The sequence below is a fragment of the Tyto alba genome, unplaced genomic scaffold (assembly GCF_018691265.1).
Source record: "Tyto alba isolate M040663 unplaced genomic scaffold, T.alba_DEE_v4.0 Super-Scaffold_7, whole genome shotgun sequence".
In the NCBI taxonomy this organism is placed as follows: Eukaryota; Metazoa; Chordata; class Aves; order Strigiformes; family Tytonidae; genus Tyto; species Tyto alba.
In genome coordinates this window covers 22,258,941-22,282,092 of record NW_024881328.1, presented here as the reverse complement: position 1 = coordinate 22,282,092, position 23,152 = coordinate 22,258,941, and the positions used below count along the sequence as shown (strand labels likewise).

Below are 23,152 nucleotides of genomic sequence, written 5' to 3'. Positions count from 1 at the left end.
TGGCGGGCTCCATGCCAGTCTTGTAGGTAAAGATGAATCTCACCCTCAAACTAAGGAAGGAATATTTAAGACAGCCAACTGCAAACAAAAAAAAATCAGGTCCGGAACATAGGCATCAAAGGAAAGGAGTGGCAGGTTGCAAGGAGACCAGGTCAAGTTGGGAGGGAAGGACAGTAATATACAAGTCAGAGTATTTCGTTGCCTGGCAATTCAAGAGCCAACAAAGAAACTATAAAAGAGGCAATGCATCAGGCACAGTGCTTTAGAGAGCCTTTTGCATAGTTGAACTAGTTGACTTTTCTAAAGGGAGTACCTTGTGAGCGTAAAAGTTTTAAGACCATCTAATAAGGAGCACTTCCTACTCAAGATGGCAAAACCACGTTTCTCAAAACAGGGATCTTAAGTATGCAGAAATGGACTAACCAACCAACCTTGAATGATTCTGTTCATTTGAAAAGCATCAAAATGCAGTTTCCCTTTTAAAAACATACTCTTATTACATTTGGATGTTTGAAAGAAATATTGTATCAAAATGTCTTATCCAACTATCCAAAGTTATGTATGAGCTAAGCAATAGCTTAGGTTTTAAAAGTTAAAATTATTATTTCCAATGCGGTGCTATGCTGGTGGCACATTCCGTTCTTTGAAACAGGAATGACTGTAATATTTACTCTTTCTTACCTTCTCCCAGTAAGGCAGCACATGTTGCTGTGATGGAATGGCACCTGCTGGGAATGCTGCTGTGCCCAGGCTCTCACCATGCTTATCAGTCTTCTGGACGGTCTTAAGCAGACCTCGTTATTTAAAAGGATGCAGATCTCTACTGTAGCATTAGCACAGCAAGACGTTGCTTACTATGAAATGAACTTCCTCTCCAGGTAAAACAGATTTTTGAAGGAAAGATCCTTCTATCAAGTTTGTAAGAGATTTTATTATGCTTAACATTTTTTACTGTCTTCCTAAGGAAGCAATTCAGTGTTTCTTTGCAAATATTCCATTACCAAGACAAATTAAAAAGGATTATCCACTTTAGTACTGCAGTGAAGCTCTGAAAGAAGTGTCTCCCTCCAGATTTTGGGGTCTGGATTTTATTCCTTGCAAACCCAGATTTCTCCCCTAACTGGACCCAGCAAAATCATTGGTGTCGGTTGAACAGCAAAAAGCCTGTAATTTCTTTTAGTTACACAATGTTACTAGGGAGATGGTGTAAATATAAGTACAATCACAATAGTAATTTTGTTAATTTCCATGCATTCCCATGTGAAAGACCTGAGTATACGAAGCAGAACACTGGAACAATGACAGTAGCATAAAACGTTGCAAAATTCATTTACAACACTGTAAAAATGAGTAATTAAAAATACATATAGAATTACATAATGAACAAGTTCTCTTTGTAAAAATGAAACATGTTGAAAGTTAAAAATTACAGCAGAATTACACAACCTATCCTTGTTAAGCTTGCTAAGCAAGCAGTAGTATACCTTGTTCAAACAACCATGCTATGTCAGCCAGCCCTCCTCAAACTGCAGCAGTATGCTGAACTTGGAAGAAGACATCCTGCACTCTGCACATCAACTCAGCCTTTAGAAACAGCTGACAATGGCTTGTAATGAAGCATGCATTTACTGTATTCTCCTTAGACTTTAGAAATGCTGGCATTAAGAGTTTTTCCTAGAACAGACACTTTCTTTGTGCTGAGTGAGATTCGCTTTATTAATTATAGGTATGCTTTCTAGTAGCAATTTTGTGATACTCGCTAGCGGTGATTTTTGTGGTATTTGTGATAATCTGTAATAAGGTAGAGAAATTCAGAGGATAAAGCCTCTATGTCCTTGTGTATTAGAGAATCCTATGAACTCACAGTCGTGATCTCAACACACCCACAGGCCAAGTAACCTTTTAGGTTGTGACAATTACTTATTAAAACTATTTTCGCATTTCATACCTCAGACATGGACAGAGTTAAAGGCCAAAAACAGAGTACCAGATTGTGACCTTACAGCACGTTAATGGATGAAGTATACACAAAGTATAAGTGTTCAAGGAGGCAGGGAGAGGTAGAACATTACATGCTGCTCTGGTCGGTTTTGGAGGACTGGTGCACACACTTCCTCTGGGGCTGACTACTGCTAAATAGCTGAGAACAGCTCTGATGTTCCCTCTCTGCACAGGCACATCATCAGTCCTACTGGCATCAAGCTGCCTGGCACCTGGGACAGCTTCAAGAATTACAACCGTAAAAGAGATGAGGATTTTTTTTAATAGCCACTTTTACTTATGAAGCACCAGAAACAATTAGGATACATTTTCTCATGTCAAAGTTTTTTCCAAAACGAAGAAGATAAGATTACATGAATGCACTGAGATCATACATTCCCCTGCTTTCACCTCTCAGAATTACACAAATACAGCTGACTTGCACAAAAGCTTTGAGAACTAGTCACATGGTAAAAACAATTTGCACCACAAATCCATATTACTACCTATGGCAGGGTTAGCCGACCTATGCCAGGGCATTTAGAAACTAGCAATACTCTCCTCTGCTTATATCACCAGAACCACAGCATTGATGGGTAACTCCATGGAAACTTCTTTCCACAGTACATCAGACAAAGAATGGGAAAAAAAATAGCATTTTATAAAACACTAATGGATTTTGTTTGTTAATGAAAAGCAACCTCTGCCAGAGGCATTTAAACAAAGATGATGTAGAAATTGAGATGAATACTCTGGTAAGCCTTACTGCCAGCTTAATGCCGATAATGAAAAGTAATAAAGTGAACTAGGCATGTTGCTATACCAATTTATTTTTTTCCCCCATTAAATATTGATAAGAACTTATATTCCTTACCTATGCTGGTAGCAACTCATTTTATCAATGCAAATTAAACATTATTTTTATTCTTTGTGAAGATAAGTTTTATGCCTGTGCTTTATACTATATCTATACAAGACTTCAAACAAACCTGTGATGTTTTATGAAAGCATAATAATACAAGTGCCTACCTTTTTCAGGAACCGTACTCCATAGGTAAATATATAAAGGTAAAATGTAAATCTCCACCTGCAAAAGGTACAAGAAATTAACTCTAGGATACTAGGTTTACATACTTTACAGTTCAGCACATTATTTCTAATAGCACTGCCAAATCACCACACCATGGTCAAATTAATAGAAGTTGAAGCAAAATTTTGGTCTGGTTTTCTACAACTTTTGTTATCAGGCATTGTTCTCATCTGCCTGCTTTTCCCGGCATTAGTCCTCTGAAAATACTGGCTAATTTCAACTGAACATGACAGGAGAAAACAAATTTTCAAGGATAATTCAGTTTTTTAAAGTTTCATGAGAACTAGCGGGACAGGGGAGGACAGAGGACACTTTGCACTCCTATTGCAGGGAAGTTCACTTGCTATTAGACAACAGGACAATGATAAGAAATTTTACTAAACTTTCAGCAGTTGACTTTAGAGTGCTCCACATCAAATACAGTCTTTAGTAATGAAAAGCATCAGCCACAATGAGTTGGAAATGCACTTAGCAGATACCAACACTTCATTCTTGGTTTTAGGGAGTGCATTTGTGTCAAGAGAGATATTCTGGATGCAGATACATATCCACAATTAACGTCTGCTCCCAGAGAGTTTCCTTGATAAAGATGATTCTACATTTTCCCAAGTACACATGAAATTATTGCTGGGCTTCTAGTTTTTCTCTTCAGATAGAGGCAAACTAGAAGCTGGGATCAAGATGTCATGGAAAATAAGACAGAAACCAGCAGGAAACTTAATACAAAATCATCCTCTTCTCTACATCTTTCTCCCTTCCCCAACAAAAGAAGACATAAAGAGTATATTCCTATCTTTTGGACTCATTATTGCCTTAGAAAAGAACAGTAAATGGAAGTATGAGGGAATAAAATCAAACCCTCATGTAGTGTAAATTCTTAGAGGAATTCCTGATTTTTTTTCCAAAGGTTTGAATGACTACACAAACATGCTTGACAAACACCAGTGAGGTACTATTCATAACATTTATAGCAGGATGAGATTTAGCTTCCTTAGTGTGAGGCAATACTGCAGCGTGAATCATCTTCAATTACATATTTTATAGCACTTAACACTTTCTCTCCACTGGCAAAACTACTAGCTTACGGTTAATTGACACTGAAGTGTGTTCAGACATTACTGGAATGGTTTCAAAACTGAAAATGCTCCTATGTAAAAGAAGGTTAATCCAAACTTTCCTCTTCAAAGCTACTTTTACAAGTATTTAGAAAGAAAGCTGTGTCATACATAAATAATCTTCTGACGAGTACAGGAGAGTGTAAGAACATCAATGAGATTTAAAGTGTGATACTTAAGATGAATAGAAACATTCTCTTATCCTGTGGCTTCTTATCTTGCAGAGATTAATTTATTCAATTGACAGGATACAAATACCAATCCCTTCAAGGGTTCAATCACACTAGCAACATGGCTCGCAGCTTTCATGCTGGCAGTTTCCTCAAAATACTGCAAAAATAGAGTACTTAGAGTCAAAACGTTAGTTGTGCTCACAGATCACGGACGGGGAAGGAACAGCAAGAACAGTGATATAAAGGAAGGTTTTATTTGGGTAACAATTTTCTTATTAGGCCTGTCCCACAGCTAGGAAACCTGCCATTTAACTTTGAGGTTACATACCTCATCTACTGAATGCTTGAAGGCTGTCACTGAAAATAAAAAATATTAGGAGGGAAAAACTGTCTAATCTTATCTCACTGCTGAGCACTTGCAGTGCCCTTCTTTCACTCGTAAGTGCGAGCAGTTATGATAAATTAATCACAAAGAGTCTTCTTGTTTTAAAAATCCCTTCAATATCATCTTTATTTTACATTCCTCCAAGAAAAATTCGTAGCATATTTGAGGACGTTTGTAGCTTGCTGTTGGGAGATGCAATATTCCACAGAGGAGTTCAAAGGCAATTTTATGTATCTAAAATATGTTAACAGTTAAGTTTTAGATGGCGCATCTCAGGGATTTTCCAGTCTGCATGGCTGTCTGGAAGACTCCGGTTGCAGCACTCACTGCAGTTATCACCTCGGAAGGTGATACCCACCTCCCAAAGCACTTGCCACTGCTGTAGCTCTGCACTAAAGCCATGGATTGCCCTGCAGGAGATTCCTGGATTCCTGGAGCTGCAGAAAAACCTCAGAGCCAAGAGTACCCAGGTATTATTTGGGTCTGCCAAAGACAATCAACTTGCTCCAACTGTTCGACTGCTACAAAGGTGATACATGCATACATGTATATGATAATATATGCTATTGGTCTGTCCTCTTTTTCCCTAGCCTGACAAACAAGTCTACTTGGGTTGAGTATCAGAAGATAAAGCAAGGGTCAGAACTGGATGATAGACAAATCTGGTCAAAGTGCTAACTTTTTAAAAAAATAAGTAACACTGTTAGAAAAAATTACACATTCCTGCTAAACAACATCTGCAGAAGCGATCTGTCAAACTGCAATAAAGAAAAATTCAAACCAAAGCAAAGTCGGAATTGGTCCCCAGCATGCTTATCACCATTAATCAGCTAACTCTGGTGGTAGCAGAGCTACAAAGGATTGTCCACTGATCTGTACCAGGCAGGTAGCTGCCTTTTCTGTGGGCATCAAAGGGAAATTCTGACGGGTCAATACCCCAACTGGAATCTCAATCCCATACAAAGAAGTTCAAGAAGTTTCCCACATTGTTTTAGCACTATTTGTAGATGGCTTATTGCTGCGATTAACAGCAAAATATCCAGTGGCCAAGGTAAAACAGATGAATGCAAGAAGGTTTGGAAGAAAATTAATTTTAAGTTATTATTTATTATTATACAGTAAGTGAATATATCTAGTCTAAACTAGCAAAGTAACTGTGTTCAACATTTTAGTAAATGTTGCACATGAACTGCTAATACCAGTGACCTTAAAAACAGGAGATAATTGATTTGCAACTGTATTTTTAAATAAAATAAAATAAAGACAAAGATGTAACTAGATGCTTGTTACCTACAAATTAACATATATTTAGCTCTATAAAATCCACATTAAACTAAATCAACAGTTAAGACCATTTACAGAATGAATGACATTTATGAGGCCTTACAGTTGGAAGAAATATACAACAAATGGTCAGAATTAAGGGTTGTTGTTCCCATCAGCTTCAGCTGTAGATTGAAAAAAGGCAAGGAGTCTATCTGTAGCTGTCAGCTACGTGTTACCAGAAATGTAACGACAGATACACTAATAATCCTTTGCACAATGTCATGCGTAGATCACTACACGTCTGAACACACTGGGAACTGGATCAGCACCCAGTTCTCTGCCCAGTTTCCTACCTTGCTGCAGGGAGTCAGTAACCTAAAACACTGTTGATATTTTACTGGCATGTGAGCAGTCCTCACTCGTCCTCAGCTGTCCCTTTTACTCAGCAGAAAACCTAGGTTCAATTTTCTCCTCTGTCACATCTCTCACACACTCCTGAAGGGTTTGCCAGCCACAAAGTTGTCATGTGTAGGATCAGCTCTTCCTGTGAAGCTGTTCTATATAGCAGAAAATACTCTGACTTGAGATGAAGGACAGGGAGGACAGGGACAGGAACTAGATTGAGAAGCTGCATTATTCACTCAAAATCATGCAGACAACGCCAGAAGGTATGATATAAGTATGTTCCATGCAATGCAGACTTGTCCAGCAAGATTCTTCCAAAGGTGAACTCTCAATTCAACTCTCCTGCAACAAGTACTCTAAGGAAATCCATCATTCACAGTCTACAGTATATACTTTTTTATCCCTCTGTTTGGGTCTCACTGAAACCCAGTGATGAAGAGATGCAAGTAGAGGGAAACAGTTACGAGTAGGAATCACATCCATTCACAGTATAGCCCAGTGTCCAGACCACCTTAGTATTTTGTGAACTTATGCAAAATGTTCTTACTCTCTGCACAGGACGTCATAGAAGAAAAGGACATCTTTCTGAAGTTTGAGGTTATTGTCTGATTCCCACCTGAATTCACAAAGTGGTAGTTGATGAAGAGAGGTCTTTAATTTGTCCTAGGTAATAGTCCCAACTCTTATGGTTGGATAAAGTCCTGAGCACAGTCTGAATAGCCACAGACATCAGGGAAAGGAAGATGTCCAGCCAGTGGCATAAAACCTCTCTAGCACCCTTTCTGATATCCTGCTCAAGGTCCTTTCTATGCATCAGCAGCTCATGATGAACATCCCCAGGTCACTGGGGACATCTATTGGGTTCACAGCTGGTTGTGTACAACAGGGAAAGTAACAATTTTTTCTAAAGCAGCAGGTAGCAGAGCCCAACAGACTAGAAAAAGCAAGGCAAAATCTGTACTAAGATATCTTTTGTTCCTCTTTCCCCACAACAATACTCACTGCACTATTAAAGCAACACAATGGAGGTCACTAGGTGAAGCACCCCATTGTGGGCAACCGCCACATCAATTCATATTTAACTGAAAGATGATGACAGCTGAAGCTGCTCTGTTTTGTGAGAATCTGCTCTGGCCCTCAGACTTAAAACACTCCTCCAGTCAGTTGTACAGAGGCACAGAATCTGAATGACCCACATACACACAAAGTGCGCTGCCTGAAAGACTTTTTAGGTTAATTTAAATCCCGCAAACCCAGATGTAAGCGCTTAAGGAACAAGTGTTCTGGGAGATTTGATCTGTCTGCTCACAATATGGTTTATGAGGCTCACTTTAGTCCTGCACTAACATGCCTACAAGACTTCCAGATTGAACCAGGCTTGCGTCTGGTCTGCTGGAGCTCAGAATGAGGGAGATCAATCCTGTTTACATATGGTCCTTCTGGCAAATCCTTCAGGTTTTGCTAGTTCTTACCAGGCCAGTGTTTCAAATATGGATGTGACACACTGCAGCAAACAGTCAAGCTACAAAGTGAGTCTTCAGTAACAAGAACAGAAATTCTTTTCAAACGTAGTCTTAAAATCAATGCTCTAGAGACCCTCAAGTGCAGCAATAGATCTGACTGCTCTTGCTCAACATGTGAGTGCATTCCTGATCCACAGCAAAGTTTCTTAAACTCTCAACCCTTTTAACTTCAAGCTGCTAATGAAATTGTAAAGATGCTTCGGCATGATGCAGAACACTAAGAAGATTAAAAAGTTGGAGAGCCTCTACCTCTCTGCTATACCCCATCATGCTCAATTCAGCAAAAATTATTTAAGTGCACACTCTAACCAGGTTCCCTTCATCACACTGATAAATTTTGTCATTAACGTTTCCCTCCAAATTTCTGCTCTGAAATATGAAATTAAACTTCAAGTAATAAAACAAAATTGTTCAAGCAAAGCACCCCCCCAGCCCATATACATGCACACTTATTTTGCAGAGAGAGTCTACCACATGGGGTTCATGCTCTGTGTCAGAAAGATGCCATCCTCCCCATGGACCTGCTGTCCAGCACAACAAGCTCACCACGGCTGCTCTCCCAAGAAAAGGGCTGCTTCTCCCAAGAATAAGGCTGAGAGGCACAAGGCCTCTACTCCTGCAGTTTTCTCTTTCTTCCATTTCTTTTGCAGGAAGACTGGCCAGCCAGGCTGTGAACACTGGCACTCCTGCAGAGCCCCAGCTCTGCATCACGCCTCCAGCAGTGCACAGCCCTTACAGCTCCCATGTCAAATCAGTGCCCACTGCCCAGCAATGCTGTGCAAGGATCCAAAGTTATCCAACTGACTGTTGACAAGCTAACATGAAACACAATAAATGCACTATGTTAAAAACATTACAGTCATTTGCTTCTAGAACTGTAGCTGTTATTTACAGAGATGCTTTTGCCACTGATTTGCTACAGTCAGGGTCACACTTCAAAACAGTTAACATACCCGCCTCATATTTAGCAACTAGCTATGGGCTCACCACATTGCCTGCAGTCAAAAAAACTGGCTTTCTGGTTCTGAAAATTATTTTCAAATAAACTGCAGATTCCTTAAGGTTTGCCCATGGAAATTCAGTTCAGTAAAATTTCAGATTTGCTGTTCTCAGTCACCTGCTGCTCAACTCCTGGCAGTGGCTGACAGATCCCTGGGCTCAGGCTTTGGTCTGAGAGCCAAACCAAGCCTAATGCAAATGCCACAGGTACAGGCCTTGGTTCTGGAGAAGATGAGAAGGCTTGATCTGCCATCACACAGCTTGTTCTCCATTTTAATCCCCACCATCTGACTGAACTGGGCACGCACGTAGCTGAGCTATTGCAGTCGTTAGCTGAGACTGAAAACTGGTTTTGCTGCAATGATTTCCTGTGGCTGTGAAGAGTATGTTCACTGTAAGAGTGCTCAAATAAGCACTCCTGAGGCTGAGTTTGAACTATACTGAATGTTTACTTCTTTTAAATGGGAAGCATTGCTAAATTTCCCACATGTCCCCTGTGACTTAAAGCAGTCCATGTTTTACCCTCACATTGCATTTTTCTGCCCCCCCAAACACAGTACCAGAGCCTTCAACTTTCTGATTCACTCAATGGGACTTAATACTATTAATGCTGCTTCTGGCATGGCCAGAAGTATGCATTCCTTCTAGATGGTTATGTCAAAGAAGAGATATTTAGAGGGTGATCCCAAAACCAACAGACTCTGAGTTTTTGGATCAACTGCTTAAAATTAGTGACATTGTCTACTGACCTATTACAGCTCCCATTTTAGGTTAAAAACAAACAGCAACCCATCTCCCCTAAAACAACAACAATCCCCACAAAGATAGTATTTTTTTAGGCAATAAAACACGTAAAAATGCAAGACAGAGCACAGAAAAATAACGCTTAATCCATCCAAAGCACAGGAGGACTACTAGCACCTCAAACAATTAACAGTCTCACAAATTCAAACTTAAGACCATTTGTAGTGTATCACAAGTGGTAACCTTATAGTATGAAGACTTCAGTGTTACAGTAGTTAAGTTGCACAAAACTGTGCTTTTGTATCATGCACACGACAATTCAGGTGTTACTGCGTTTAACTCTTGGCAATCTTTTTGGATGTTCTGCCTGAGGTACTGAGTCTGTGTAGTTTGCAGTCTCCTGTGGAAGCAAACAACCTGCTATAAAAGGCATCCCTGGGGAGCTCCCATTGGATCAAATCTGTATGGATTCAGTGTCAATTTGGAAAATGCCATTTGCTAGTGCTACACATAGAGAACTCTGAAGACAGCAGAAATGGGAAGAAGGGTATCCTTTTAAGTTAGCATTTAGTTCATGTTTGTCTTTTTTACATGAAAATAAGAGCAGAACTCGGCGGATATATGCATTTATTAAAGATGCAAAAATTTGCATCCACATAAGAATGGAGATTTTATTCTGAATCTGATAGTAACTCTTAATGAATAAATACTTGCTTGTAATGCATTTTATAAAATTATTACAGCCTAAGCAAACGTTGCTCATGCTGTTTTCATATTGAAAATACATAACAGGTTGAACAAAAGCATAGTTTGGGCTGGTAACAAAATGAACATCTTAGAAACAGAAAAGAGAACTTTCTAGGAAAAGACGAAGCAATAAAGAGGTGAAAAGTACAAGGCAAAAATTGCACAAGTAACAAAGGCATATAAAGGAAACAAAGACCAAACCTACAGGATAAAAGCAATGAAAAGAGCACAGCATGTTGTTAAAGGGAGAAAGAAAAATGTTTTTGCTGTCCTTCCCCTCTTCTGCTCAGCTGTTAAATCTAGTATCACAGATGAAATAAAGAACTGACAAGTACCACTACAGATCTGAGAAGTAAACGAAACCTTCACTAATAGTAAGTAACTATTAAATAACTATTTTATACTACTTGTTATTCTACTTGGGCAATAATAGTTTTATTATTGGAAAGTTTCATTTAAGAGAAATAAAAAGAGTCCTCACATTTTAGCAGTAATAAATTATTTTTAACAAGAGAACAAGAGGTATCAGTACCTGAAATCTACCACTTAGGAGAGAACAGTATCAAAGACAAACACAGCAGAAAATGGTTTGGAGAATCCCAATGTTTCAAGTAGAACAAGAGAGATAAACTGGGAGCAAACCCTGTGCTGAATTCACAGAAGATCCCCCTCAAACCATCAAGAACCAGTTTTTAAGCCATTTACTAAGCATCAAAAGTAGTCTTGAAGGCTGTAGCACACCAGACTGAGCCCTTGCCTTCTTGGCTGTACATCCCCTGTGGTCTTCCTGAAAAATCCCAGCTCTGTCTCCAAGTTCCTTCATTTTTCAAGCCACTTGTCTGCAGTGGTTGGCAACTTCATTTAAAACTGAGGCTGACCAAAGGCAGCAGTCAGTCTACTGCAGTCTTTGCAGTTTTCCGTTAGTTGTCCTTAATTGTTATATTGCAGCTGTAATTCTCAACTAGTGTTCACATTAACAGGAACTTAGGGAAGAATTATTTAATTTCCATAACATAAAATAATCATGAGGACATACACACCGCAAGAGAATGGAAACCTAGTTAATTCATTATAACCTTGCTTAATGTGCAATGATGCTGTCTTTGATGGTGTCTTTGTAGGACCAGCACGTGAGTTAATTTAAATTTATTAATTGTGTTAAAAACTATGTCACAAAAGGCAGTAAGGGCAGGGAATTCAAAGTTTTAAGTAATGCAATTTGAGGGAAGAGGGGAATTTCATAAGATGCAAAATGAAAAGTGCTTACAGCACAGTCTAAAAATATGGTGAGCATAATCTGAGGACATGACACGGATATCTTTGCCTGTCTGCTCCAGCAGAACAACATGGGAAGAGGGCTGGCGATTCCTGACACTTAACCAATGTTTTAATTTCCCCCAAATACCATGTTTGGGCACAGAAATGTCCCAAGGCCCATCTTAAAAAATGAAAACAGAGATCACAGACCAGATTCACACGTGAGCATGGCAGATATGGTAGGAAAGGAATCATGAGGGAAACTGCCAACTTTGCCCAATCCTGGGGTCTGTTTCATACCATTCTCAGATTAACCGGAGCCTCCTGAGCTGCATACTATGGAGTTGCAAGAAGTCTACTCCCATCTTCCCCTTCACCAGATGATTCAGCTTCCTAATGCAGTGGGATAGCAGGACAAGAAGAGCAAAGCCAGACCCAGCATTTTACTGTTCAAAATTGAGAAATAGTGATAGGAAGGGTTAGATAAAGGGTGTAAACACAGCCATAGAAACAGCTGTTCAGCAGAAAGCAATCATTCTCTCAGCCAGTGTTAATCTAAGGACTTGTATAGAGCTGGTAGCAGGAAGAGATGCACTTAGAGCATCACATGGCACACCACGTCCTGCTACACCACATCATGTCCTCCTACCTGACATGTCAGAAGGGGCCAGATGGCTGCAGCAATTTCCCCCCCTTCTTGCCTCTGTCACACTGAAACCTGAGCTTTCACATTGGATACAAGTACTGCCCATGTCTCCCCGGTTTCCCTTCTGTACCTCGGATGCATACACCACAAGCAACAGTACTCCAGCATGCTTATATAACCACCTTGTGACCCACAACCAGAAAATCTGACAGACAAGCTCCCTATATTTTTATGCAGAGTGACATTTAACCCCACTAAGTATAGTGTGCTGCCCTGCAGCTGTACAGTGAGCTATCTGGCACGGGGCAGAGCAAACAGAAGGGTAAGGATGCAGAGGTCAAGGAGGTGGCCCTTACTGCTTACTAGAGCTGCAACTGTAGCCTGTGCTGCTGAACTACAACCTGAGCCAGTCTGTGCAAGTACACCACTGCACAAAAGTGCATAATAAAATCATAAAAGGATGTATAATTAGGCTATTTATCCAGCCTGGACATCAAGGAAATGTGAGTAGCCCAGAGCCTAATACAGCTCGTTTGAGAGGTGAAGCTGAAGGCATAAAACCACAGCAAACCACACTGTAGCAGCCGAGCATGACTGCCCAGACTCTGCCTTTGGAAGTGCAAGTGCTGAGCAAGCTCTGCGCTGAACAGCAGGTATGTACAAGATGTTTAGTCCTGATTCATCAGAGGGCCAGTGTTAGGGCAGAATTAAAACTGCCGTCAGTGTCTGCATTGTGTTCTCACAACTTTAAAATTAGGACAGCTTGACAGACATTAACTTATTCACGTGTCCAGGGACTTTGACTACAAACTACTATATTTGATGTAACTCAAGGAACCAGTACTGTCTTATCTTCTTTTGCTTGGAGGAGGGAAGCCATCAGTGAACCAGCTCTGAATGACATCATAAGAAAAAGTGTTATTTACACTAAATAAAAAGCCTCACTGATACTCTTCTGTACTGACTTCACATGTGGCTTATAGAGAAACATACACTCAACTCAGCCTACCCTGGTATCAGACAAAGAAACCAGCAGTGTACAGAGCTATTGAGTGCTACTGTCAAGGAGCAACATCTCACCTTGATGTAAAATGGAGTTGGATTTCTGTCTTAGCTTTATATACCCAAACATGACTCCAGGCATTTTTGCACAGCACTAGTTTCCCTGACATGAGTCTCAGTACAAATCCCTCATTCACTTTTACCTTCTATTGAGGGCTTGCATTCAAGCACATCTCTCTTCCTTTTCTGTGATGTTATTAGATATAATACCCTTAAGAGAATAATAGGTCCTTGAATGTATCAATCCCAGAGTCTAGATGTAACTCTTACAGTACTGTGATAAAACTGCAGTATTTTACATGCTTAATATAGGTAACAACTGCCAGGCCATCTTTGCTACTTTCTACACTTCAGTTGCCACTTGCTAGATGACTTCAATTAGAGTCTCCTTTTTGGCATCCATGACTCATCACAACTTCCCTACTACCTGCAGCTATAATAAACTCTTCTTGCACTCAGCAAAGGTCACATCTTCCCTGTTCTATAACAATTTCACAGACTCCAACTCCCTTCACATCTGATTGAAAACGTATGTCCTCCCTCGCCAACCTGCCTCACAAATCTAACTCTGCCAACACCTGAGCCCCTACTCCCTGCTATGCCCGTCATGCCACAAATGCCATGTGCTCACATGGCTCTTCTCTTCCTTACCTCTGTACTCCTGTTTCAGTACGCATGACACTTTACAGTTAGAGACTTAAGATTAGTCTTCACAACAGTTTCCTAGGCAAACTATGGATACAATCTATTTATCAGCACAATATCAAATACTGTGGTTGACCAAGTAAATAAAACAAACTCTTTAACTACAAATTCCTGATAAATTATTGCCTCAGGAGAGCAATGAATCCTATGAAAGAACATGAAATCCTGTTTCATCACTCAAGAGTGTGAAAAACTGTATTCACTATTCAATTTTGAATACGCTCCTTTTCTTTTTCATTTAATACTTCCTGGTTCTTGCCCAATGAGATAGGCAGTTGCTATTCTCCATTTATTTTCTTTATACAAGTCATCATTTCCATATACTTTTATCTTGTAGCAAGGTGACCCTCTCTCTTCTTCTGTCGTCTCTGATCTCCTGAACAATCCTGGTAGCATCTACAGTCACTGTGCCATTTAAATCTACAAAGTACCATATTTTCACATTACATTTAATGAAAATTTTAATTACAATGGGAAATAGTGACATGCAACCCAGCTCTGTAGGTTTCACCAGTAACAGTTCTATTCCCTTCAAAGACAGCATTCCCTGAGTAGTGTAAGAGCTAGCTTTTGTTGTTCTGCCTTGCCTTACACTAACACCATCGTTAAATCTGTATCACCTGATGTATGAATCCTTATCCAGACATTTCAGAGTTCAAAATTGTAAGAGACCAACTAGTTTAGATGGGCTCATATGCATAGTGCTCAGGGCTGGAACACAGTATAGAATGTGCCCAGGATCTAGTTTATATTCAATATGAAATATAGCTCTGAAACATCATGAGGATTTGTGGGTTTGTGTTGGTTTTTTTTTTTGTCATTCCCTTCCCTTCCTTCTCTTCTGTCCCTGCAAGAAGGATCCACGCTTCTGAAATACTAAGACTGATGTACTGCAACCTCGCCAGAATGGTGTTTTTATAGCCATCATGTGCTGGTTGCCCTATGGCACAATGCAGAGGCACTAGTCCTGCCTGGGAAGCAAGACTGTCCCAGCTGGAAGAGTCAGATTTGGCAAATTTTAGATCCGTATCACCTGTCTGGAGGAAACCCTGGTGTAAATTATGGTTTCAATGAATTATCCTTTCAATAGTGCCTGCATTCCCTTTTGGCAAGAGGTAGCAGCATCACCACAGAAGGGAGTCCAGTAGCAAATCAGTATTCATGAAGTGCAGCACATGGGAGATGAATCAGCCTGGGGCTAAATGGAGTGTGACAGTGACCCTTATCTTCCAGCTTTGGTTCCATTGTGAAGGCAAAGGTGACTTTTTTAGACATCATTTTGTTTCATGTAAATGAGAGCTGAAATCTTCAGGCTGCTGTTTTTAGAGAAACAATTAACATAATGAAAACGGTAACAGAACCTCCAAATTTGATACTACCAAGAATCCATTTTTGTTATTAGTTGTTCTTTCTCTAGCATTTATACCTTATAAATCACATAGCAGGTTTATGACACCCTTCTTCTAGTGGTTAAAACCCAAACCAAACAAGAACACACTTCTTGCTTTACAAGCAATTTATGGCTATTTAAGAGCCACCAATTTACATTCAGCAGCCATTTTATGACATACTGCTATCAGGATTCATTGATATGAAGTTCCCATATCTTCTAATGGAAAGATACACATTACTTACTTACATGACATTCAGTAAAGAAAAGATAAATAACTAAATAACCAATAAAGACCTTCAGGAAACACCATTAAAGTGATCTTTACTTCTGATGAAGGCTGTCAGACTCAAACTTTACTAGTTCTTCAAGTGCAACTAGTACAAAACAAAAAGGACTTCAGATGAAAAAAAAAAATCAAAAGTGTGGACAGGGCTCTGTGTGCATGTGTTATAAAAAAAAAAAATAAAATTGTTGGTTCCAACACCAAAAAGATCCCACCAGCCATGAAGATTTATGCTAAGTGAGAGTAATTTCTCAGATAATTAATTCAAAAAGGGCACATTGTTTTACAAAGAGAGATCATGTGGCAGTTGCTTCTCTTTCTTTCTTCTTGATATAATAAGCTTGGCACAGCATACAGACAGCAGCAGCAAACACTAACACCAAAAAATTTCTTCAAAGTAGGATGTCTCAAAATTTATTCTGCAAAGTGCTACACTTTGCTGAGTGGATTTAAAGCAAAATCTGTGTTCACACCGTCTAGCCTTGACTTGATGCTCCCATATGTTAAAAGAAGTTAGCTTGGGCAACTTCTCAGATTGACACTGGCATTCAGAGAAACTGGGTCAATTACATCAGCTGACAGTTTCCTGGCTTTCCCTTTAGAGGTCTGTTTTAACATGGTGGTGTTTTCAGTTAGCAGCTCTGGGGAAACCACCTTGTTGCCTGACCTGAGCTGAAGCAGTCTCTTGGCTATAAAACCAGCTACTGTGCTTGAAGGAATACTCCCTCTCTTATTCTTCCTGCCCAACTCCCTTTGTTTTAAGGCCATAGCAGGGAGAAAGAAAAAAAAATAAAATCAAAAATCTACATCCAGACACAGAGCCAAATATGCACTTCCTCCTCCTCAATGACATCACACAATACTGTATTCTTCAGACACTACTAACAAAAATATAAAAGTAGCTGCTCCAGTACCATAATGGTTTCTGTGAAGCACTGGTTAATATTTCACTCAAGGTCACAGAAAGCTAACTGAAATACTGAAAAAAAGTAAAGAAGTTAAGGATCAGCAAGAAAAATATGCAAATGGCTCCCTTTCTTCACCTATATAAACATTTATCATTCCTATTAACTGTTTCACTGCAAAGTGTTCCAGAAGAAAGAAATCATAACAATTGCTTAGAGGCTTCCAGTATTACGCCTCATTGCAAAGTTTGCTGCTATTTCACAGTGACTTCCAGAAATTCTGGGTTTTCCTTGATGCTTTCTCTTTCAGGCAAAACTGCTGTCTTATGATCATCTGTCAACAGAAGCACCAGTCCCAGGAGCACCTGGATGCAGCATGCTGCCCACAGCACGACACAGCCCACTGCAGAGCGTTACGAGAAGGAGCTGCAGAACTAAGTATCTGCCCCGTTAAAAAAAAAAAAAACAATCCAGAATTATAATAGCAAGAAAAACCTCTAACTTTTTATCACCATACTAGTTAGGTGTGCAGTTTCCCTTTCACCAAGCAGCTGGTTGAGTTACCAGTGCTTCAGATCTCCTGAACAGACCAGAGCAGCAGGGGAGAGCTTATGACTTGTACCTGTGAGAGAGCAAGGAGGAACAGCTGTTCCTGCCCCATGGAAAACAGCAGAGGAAAACAAGCAAGATTTGGTAATTCTATGGCTACTGAACAGTAACTATTACACTCTCCCCAGAGCACGTAGCACGGCTTTACAGACCCACGTCCTTGTTCTCCTTTCTGGTTGGTCCTCAGTTGCATGTAGCACTGAGGCAGCAGAAAACCTGTATTCACAAATCAGAATTAAATGGACCCATAATACCATTTACCACATATTTTTGCTTGCATCTCAAAGATCATTATATTCAACAGTGTTCTGAAGCTGACTTAAGAGGGCCTGAGGCTATTAAAAATTCAGAGCTAGAAGCTTTTTGATGCCTATTTACTTTCTAGTGCTTTACTGCCATACAAAAAGCACAGACTGATGAATTCTTTTGTGCACTTTGCTAAGATCTGTATCAGCACAGTTCAGAATTTCAACAACCAAGCAGCTGTCTCAATTTCCTTCCCTTGCATAGTTCTTTTTCCAGCACAGTTTTGTAGAAGAGAATTACTCTGCTAGTTGAGAAAAGCAATATGGCCAAGAAGTTGCAAACTGTCCATAAAATTTTCACACAAATGTACATGAGAAGTGAAAAAGCCCATTCTGTATATATCTGTGTCTATCTATACACATACATGTGCACACGCATATATATACACAGCTATAGATAGATAAAATCTCCCCAAAAGCAATGTGCATAAACACGGCTTCAATTCCTTAGCAAAAATAATATGTTCTGGCTCGGAGATGAAACAGGGACTCTTCTCTCCCCTATATCAAACCTAAAAGACGCCCCACTTACAGATACTTTAGTATCCAAGCTTCTTCTAGAGAAGAATGAGGGAAAAAAAAATCTTTGGCTCTTCAGTCTGCACATTTCCATGTTTTCACATGCATACTGTCGTATAAACTCAGAAAACTCTCTTGGCCATATGTTTCTGCCAGCCACTCCTTGGAAACCATGTAAATGTCTCCAATAAACAGCTTGATTAAAGGTACATAGCTGTAGGACAGACAAGTCATGAGCCTGATGACATTCCAAAGTCCCAGGCTAATAACTTCGGGCATGACAGGTTCTTTCCCTTTGCTCCAGTCAACAAGGGAAGAGGGCAGGACGCTTGCTCTTTCTATACTATTTAGTCTTTGAGAAAAGTAGACATGCCTACGCACTGCTAGCTTAAGCAGCAGCACAATTCCTTGAAACTGGGAAGAAACTTCAAGTGGTTTGGGAATCAATACTGCATTGGCTTTCTGACATGTCAGACATTAACAAAGACATTCTTGGATCCTGTATTCTTTTTGGCAATCAGCAAAGTCACTATTCATGGTTTTCCAACAATTATATCTTCCCAGCCATCCCCAGCACACCTTGGAGCTGTTTCCCCACTAGCTTGAGGGTATTCCATGCCTGGAATTCTCACTCCACTATATTCAGATGCAACATTCTTCCTTAAGACATTTTTGGGAACTTATTTGTGGTCAGACACCTTTTTTTTATTATTATTTTTTTTTTAATACATTTCTGTGCTAGAACTATGCTTCAGCAGAGTCGTTAGAGAATTTGGTCCAATTTATATCAACTGACTATAAATAGATTGACAGTCCTCTGCAGAAACAACTTTTAGCCCTGTAAAGTACTGCAGATACTCTCCATGAATAACACAGAAACCACACAAGCTTCAGAAAAGATTCAAGGTAATTCACTTTCTGTGTTTCCTCATGCACTGCATACTCAAAGTGCAGAGCACAAAGTCCTTACCCTACTCTTATTCTGGAGAAAGCTTGTTTTTCTTCGATGATACGCTGTCCCATGGGGACAGAGAAAAAGGAAAAAGAGCAAGAGAAATGCATGGTCTACTTTGCGCACTCAGTTCACCCCTTTTTCTTCTCCTTTATGCACCTTGCATCTTTCAAGTTGGAGAAAGGAGCAAAACTGTCTAAATTCTCACAAGGGGAAGAAAAGCTATGGACAGACTCTCCCCTGCAGCTAATATAGTAAGCTAAGTGCCTGAGAATTACAATCTGAGGCTATATTAGGTGGATGCCTTTCTTAGTGACTACAAACACTGTGCTGTTAACTCCAAGTTTCATGTCAGAATCACCAAATCCTTTAGAAACAACCCATTGACTTGCTAGTAAAATAATCCTCAGCACCCCATTATTATATCAGATCTTTTTGACTAGATCTACTGGATCACGAATCATCACCTGGTGAAATTATTTATTTCGTATTTCATATAGGTACTTATCACCATAACATCTGAAATCTTAAGCGAGGATGTGATGCCACTGAAGACTGACCACTAGTGGTCTCCACAGCTCTGACAATCAAATAGCACCTTCTCTTTCAGATGGACACACAAAACTCTGTGGGGTGATTGCTGGTTAAGATCCCTGAAAAGTAATTCATTTTCATGACAGTGCTGTGGCACAAACAGTGTCTATAGACAGGAGATTTTGTTATTGCCTCTTTGATTCATATAACCACCTTCTACTAACGTCTAGGATCTCTGACAAAGGCTGGCAACAAATGAATTGTTCCATTTTGAAAACAAAAAATGTGCAGGTTCTGAAGTTTCTCTGCACCCTGTTTAGGACCAGAATTGAAGTTGCTTGAAAAGAAAAAGAAGGGGAAGGGTAGAGAAAGTGAGAAATCTGGGACAAGAAGAATCTTACAACTAAGTTACAGTTACAGTCTCTTTGGGCCTGGATCTTGGGTGTCATTCATCCCAGCCAAGCATGTTTATCATTGAGTTTCACTCTCAGCCTTTGTCCTACTGAAGCTCCTCTACCTTAGACAGTACCCACACTATTCATTTGGCCAGAAAGATAAGGCAGTCAGAAATGGACTACAGCCCTTCTGGCACAGCTGCCTTCTCCTTTTCATCATGGAAAAGCCACTCTGGCCCCAAGGAACACTTTTTCTAACAGTAAATTGAATCATCTCCATGTAAAAAGAGTTGGAGCTCTTTTTAAGCAGCTCCACATTTGCTGTGGGTTCTGTCACTTTTCTTCCCAAGTCACAGTCAATCAATGCAGTTGCCAGCAAAACTGAATGTCTGGAAGGACAACAGCAGCTCAACAGTTGAAAGTGTAGGTGGGGATCACTGTCATTTTGCTTGCTGTGTGCCTGCTTATTACATAAGGGCACATTTTGTTCACTGTCAGGGCTATGAAACTCTCCATTGGCGCCCCAGTTATTGAAGACTTGGAGTGCTCCCCTTCTCATGACTGTCATGGCAACATGTGCTTTATGCAGCCTGGAGGTCCAAAGCAGCTGCCACACATGGACTCTTCATCCAAAAAGCCACCCCATTAACTCAGTATCTGTGAAAAGGCTGTAGACCTCATACAGAAGGATTTCTTTGCTCCAAACATACTGAAGCACCTCGCTTAGTGCCCTGATGAATAGATTTAACTAGAGAACCGTGTAACACCCATACTGAGGGGAAAAAAAGGTATCCCTGGCTTCCTTGTGCTATTCTGACTATGTGCCAACAACTCCATTCAGCATGTGTGACAGGGCACCTGGTGGCACACACTGTACAACTGGAAATGCTATCAGGGCGATGCACACATGGCTGGTTGGATAACATCACATTCTCACAGCAGCATGTACGTACAGAGATGGAGAGACAACTCCCACATGCACCTACTGCAAACCACCAGCAGAGAGAACCTGAACTATCCACTTATTTATGCCATCTTGCTTCTTTTTGGACAAGTATTATCATTACTACTAATTACACATATCACAGTAATGCCCAATGGCACTCTCTAAATGAAGCTGGCACTTAATTCTGTCAGCATAAGTTAATGACATTGATCACAGCTTGACCTTACCTTCCAGTTTGCATTCATAGTTCTCATCTGCACACTTTTTCCATAATGTATACTACAAAGAAGCAAGTTCAGCACCCATAATTTTCCTATCTGTGCCTGTATGTCATGGTACGTTTAAGTTTTTTCTACCTCTAGGTCAGGCCAAATATGCTGGCACTAATGCAAGAGAGTGAAGTCTTTGACCTGAGTCATAGAAACAGCCAAATATACCGCCCAAATATGCTGGCTCTAACAGTAATAAAGTTTTATTTTTTTTCCAATATTTCACTGCTTTTTCTACAAGTTAAACAGAAAAGTGTATAGATTAAGAGCTACAACCCTTGTAGGAAAAAGGTTGCTCTTCACTGATCTCAAAAATTAGGAAGTCTAAGACCACCAGCTGCTGGCAAACAGATGGCTAGGTTTATCCATATTCTTACCCTGCCTGGCTTTATTAAATATTAAGGAGGGTGGATTTTAGCTGTAAAATTATGACAGTTAAGTTCCTCTGTTTATTAAAGGGCGATTATCTTTAGACAATTTATCTTTCTTCTTCTAAAATAAAGGACTCTAATTCTCTGAGCTAGAGAGACAATATGCTTAACAGTAACTCTTCTAATTTCTCTCCTATTCAGTCTTTAGTTGAAAATAAGTATCAGCTGCTACTCCAATAGCACTTCATCTATGGTTTGGTTTTAGAAAAAAATGCCTTAATACATTATTTATTCAGAATCATATTATGAACTGTTCTTTATGTCACCACAGGAAAATAAAGTTTAGGGAGCTTAAGGAAAATACTTAGGAAAACTACATAAGGAAAAAGTATGAAATATATTTAGGAAATCTGCATGAATGAGACAACAGTATATTCCACAAGTTTGGGGGGTTTTTTATATGTATATACACAGACACATACTTCCCTCCTCTTTCTGGCTGGTCTGCAGTATTTTTGTGATTTCTTTGCTTGCAGTTTCTTAAAGAAATCATTTAAGAATTGTTACGAATAGTAAAAAAAAAAAAAAAAAAACAAAAACCAAACAAACAAAAAAAAACCCACAACAACAACAACAACAAAAAAAAAAAAAAACAACAAAACCTTGGAAAACAAGATTAACTAAGATTTGCTTTCTAACTTAAATCGGCTTCCTCTATTTCTGCTGACATTTTCACCTAGCACTTCCTTCCCAGCTAACAAAAGTGTAACTAGAGTTTTAAGCCAGCAGCAACACAGCTACTTGACCAACAGGGTGTAATAAAGCTGATACTTGTTTACGCACTCAGCAATATTTGCCAAGTCTCTTGATTTGGAACATATAAAATTTGCCTTAAATGCATGACCTTCCACATCCAGGGAACAACATCCAGCAATGCCAGAGGGCTAAGTCTTGGAATTAATGAATATTTCAAATAAACTAGTGTTGTTCTTTGTGTTTTGTTATGAATTCAATGTCTATCAGGCCTCTTTTAAGAAAAACACATAAATATTTTAGGTAGATTTAGTTTTCCATGCTCTTTCAATGCAGATTAGGTATTAATATGTTCCATCCAGCTGGCATGGAAATGTAACTCAGATACTAAAAACAATGGAGTCTAATTAGAAAAATGACCTTTATGTAAATAACCAGTTTGAAGAACAGCTGGCTGCTGGGAAAGATTCCTTAGAAGTAATCCCTGACAGGTGAAAAATAACTTCCTAAAGAAAGCTTAGGAGTCTTTAGCTTCTCAGAGTTCAGTGCACCCAAGGGAATGGGCCAATAAAGGGGACAAACCTAGGATTAGAAAAAACAAAGAAGGGGTTTAACAGCTCAATTGGCTTTTATCTTTACTCCTCCATCTCAGATCTCTGTCAGGTTGTATAGCTGAAAGTTGTGTTGTGAAGACAGCTTCCCACACTAACACCAAATGATTTGTTTCAGAGGATCAGGCTGGCACCATGACAGTAGAGAATCCCAACCACCTGATTTCTGAAAGCTTTTCACCATTTAAAGTACAGGCAAAGTAGAGTCTG

General features: G+C 39.6%; 1 protein-coding gene across 4 annotated transcripts in view; it reads right to left on the bottom strand.

The window, feature by feature from the left end:
* Window positions 1–23,152, bottom strand: part of CERS6 (ceramide synthase 6) — a 122,204-nt gene that overhangs the window by 56,232 nt on the left and 42,820 nt on the right. For all 4 annotated transcript variants that reach the window (XR_006164569.1, XM_042784306.1, XM_042784307.1 and 1 more), the window contains one exon: window positions 3,010–3,067. Coding sequence is in view for 3 of the 4 variants with exons in the window: in XM_042784306.1 (XP_042640240.1) it covers window positions 3,010–3,067 (58 nt within the window). In the remaining variant the exon portion in view is untranslated. The remainder of the gene's footprint in view (window positions 1–3,009; window positions 3,068–23,152) is intronic.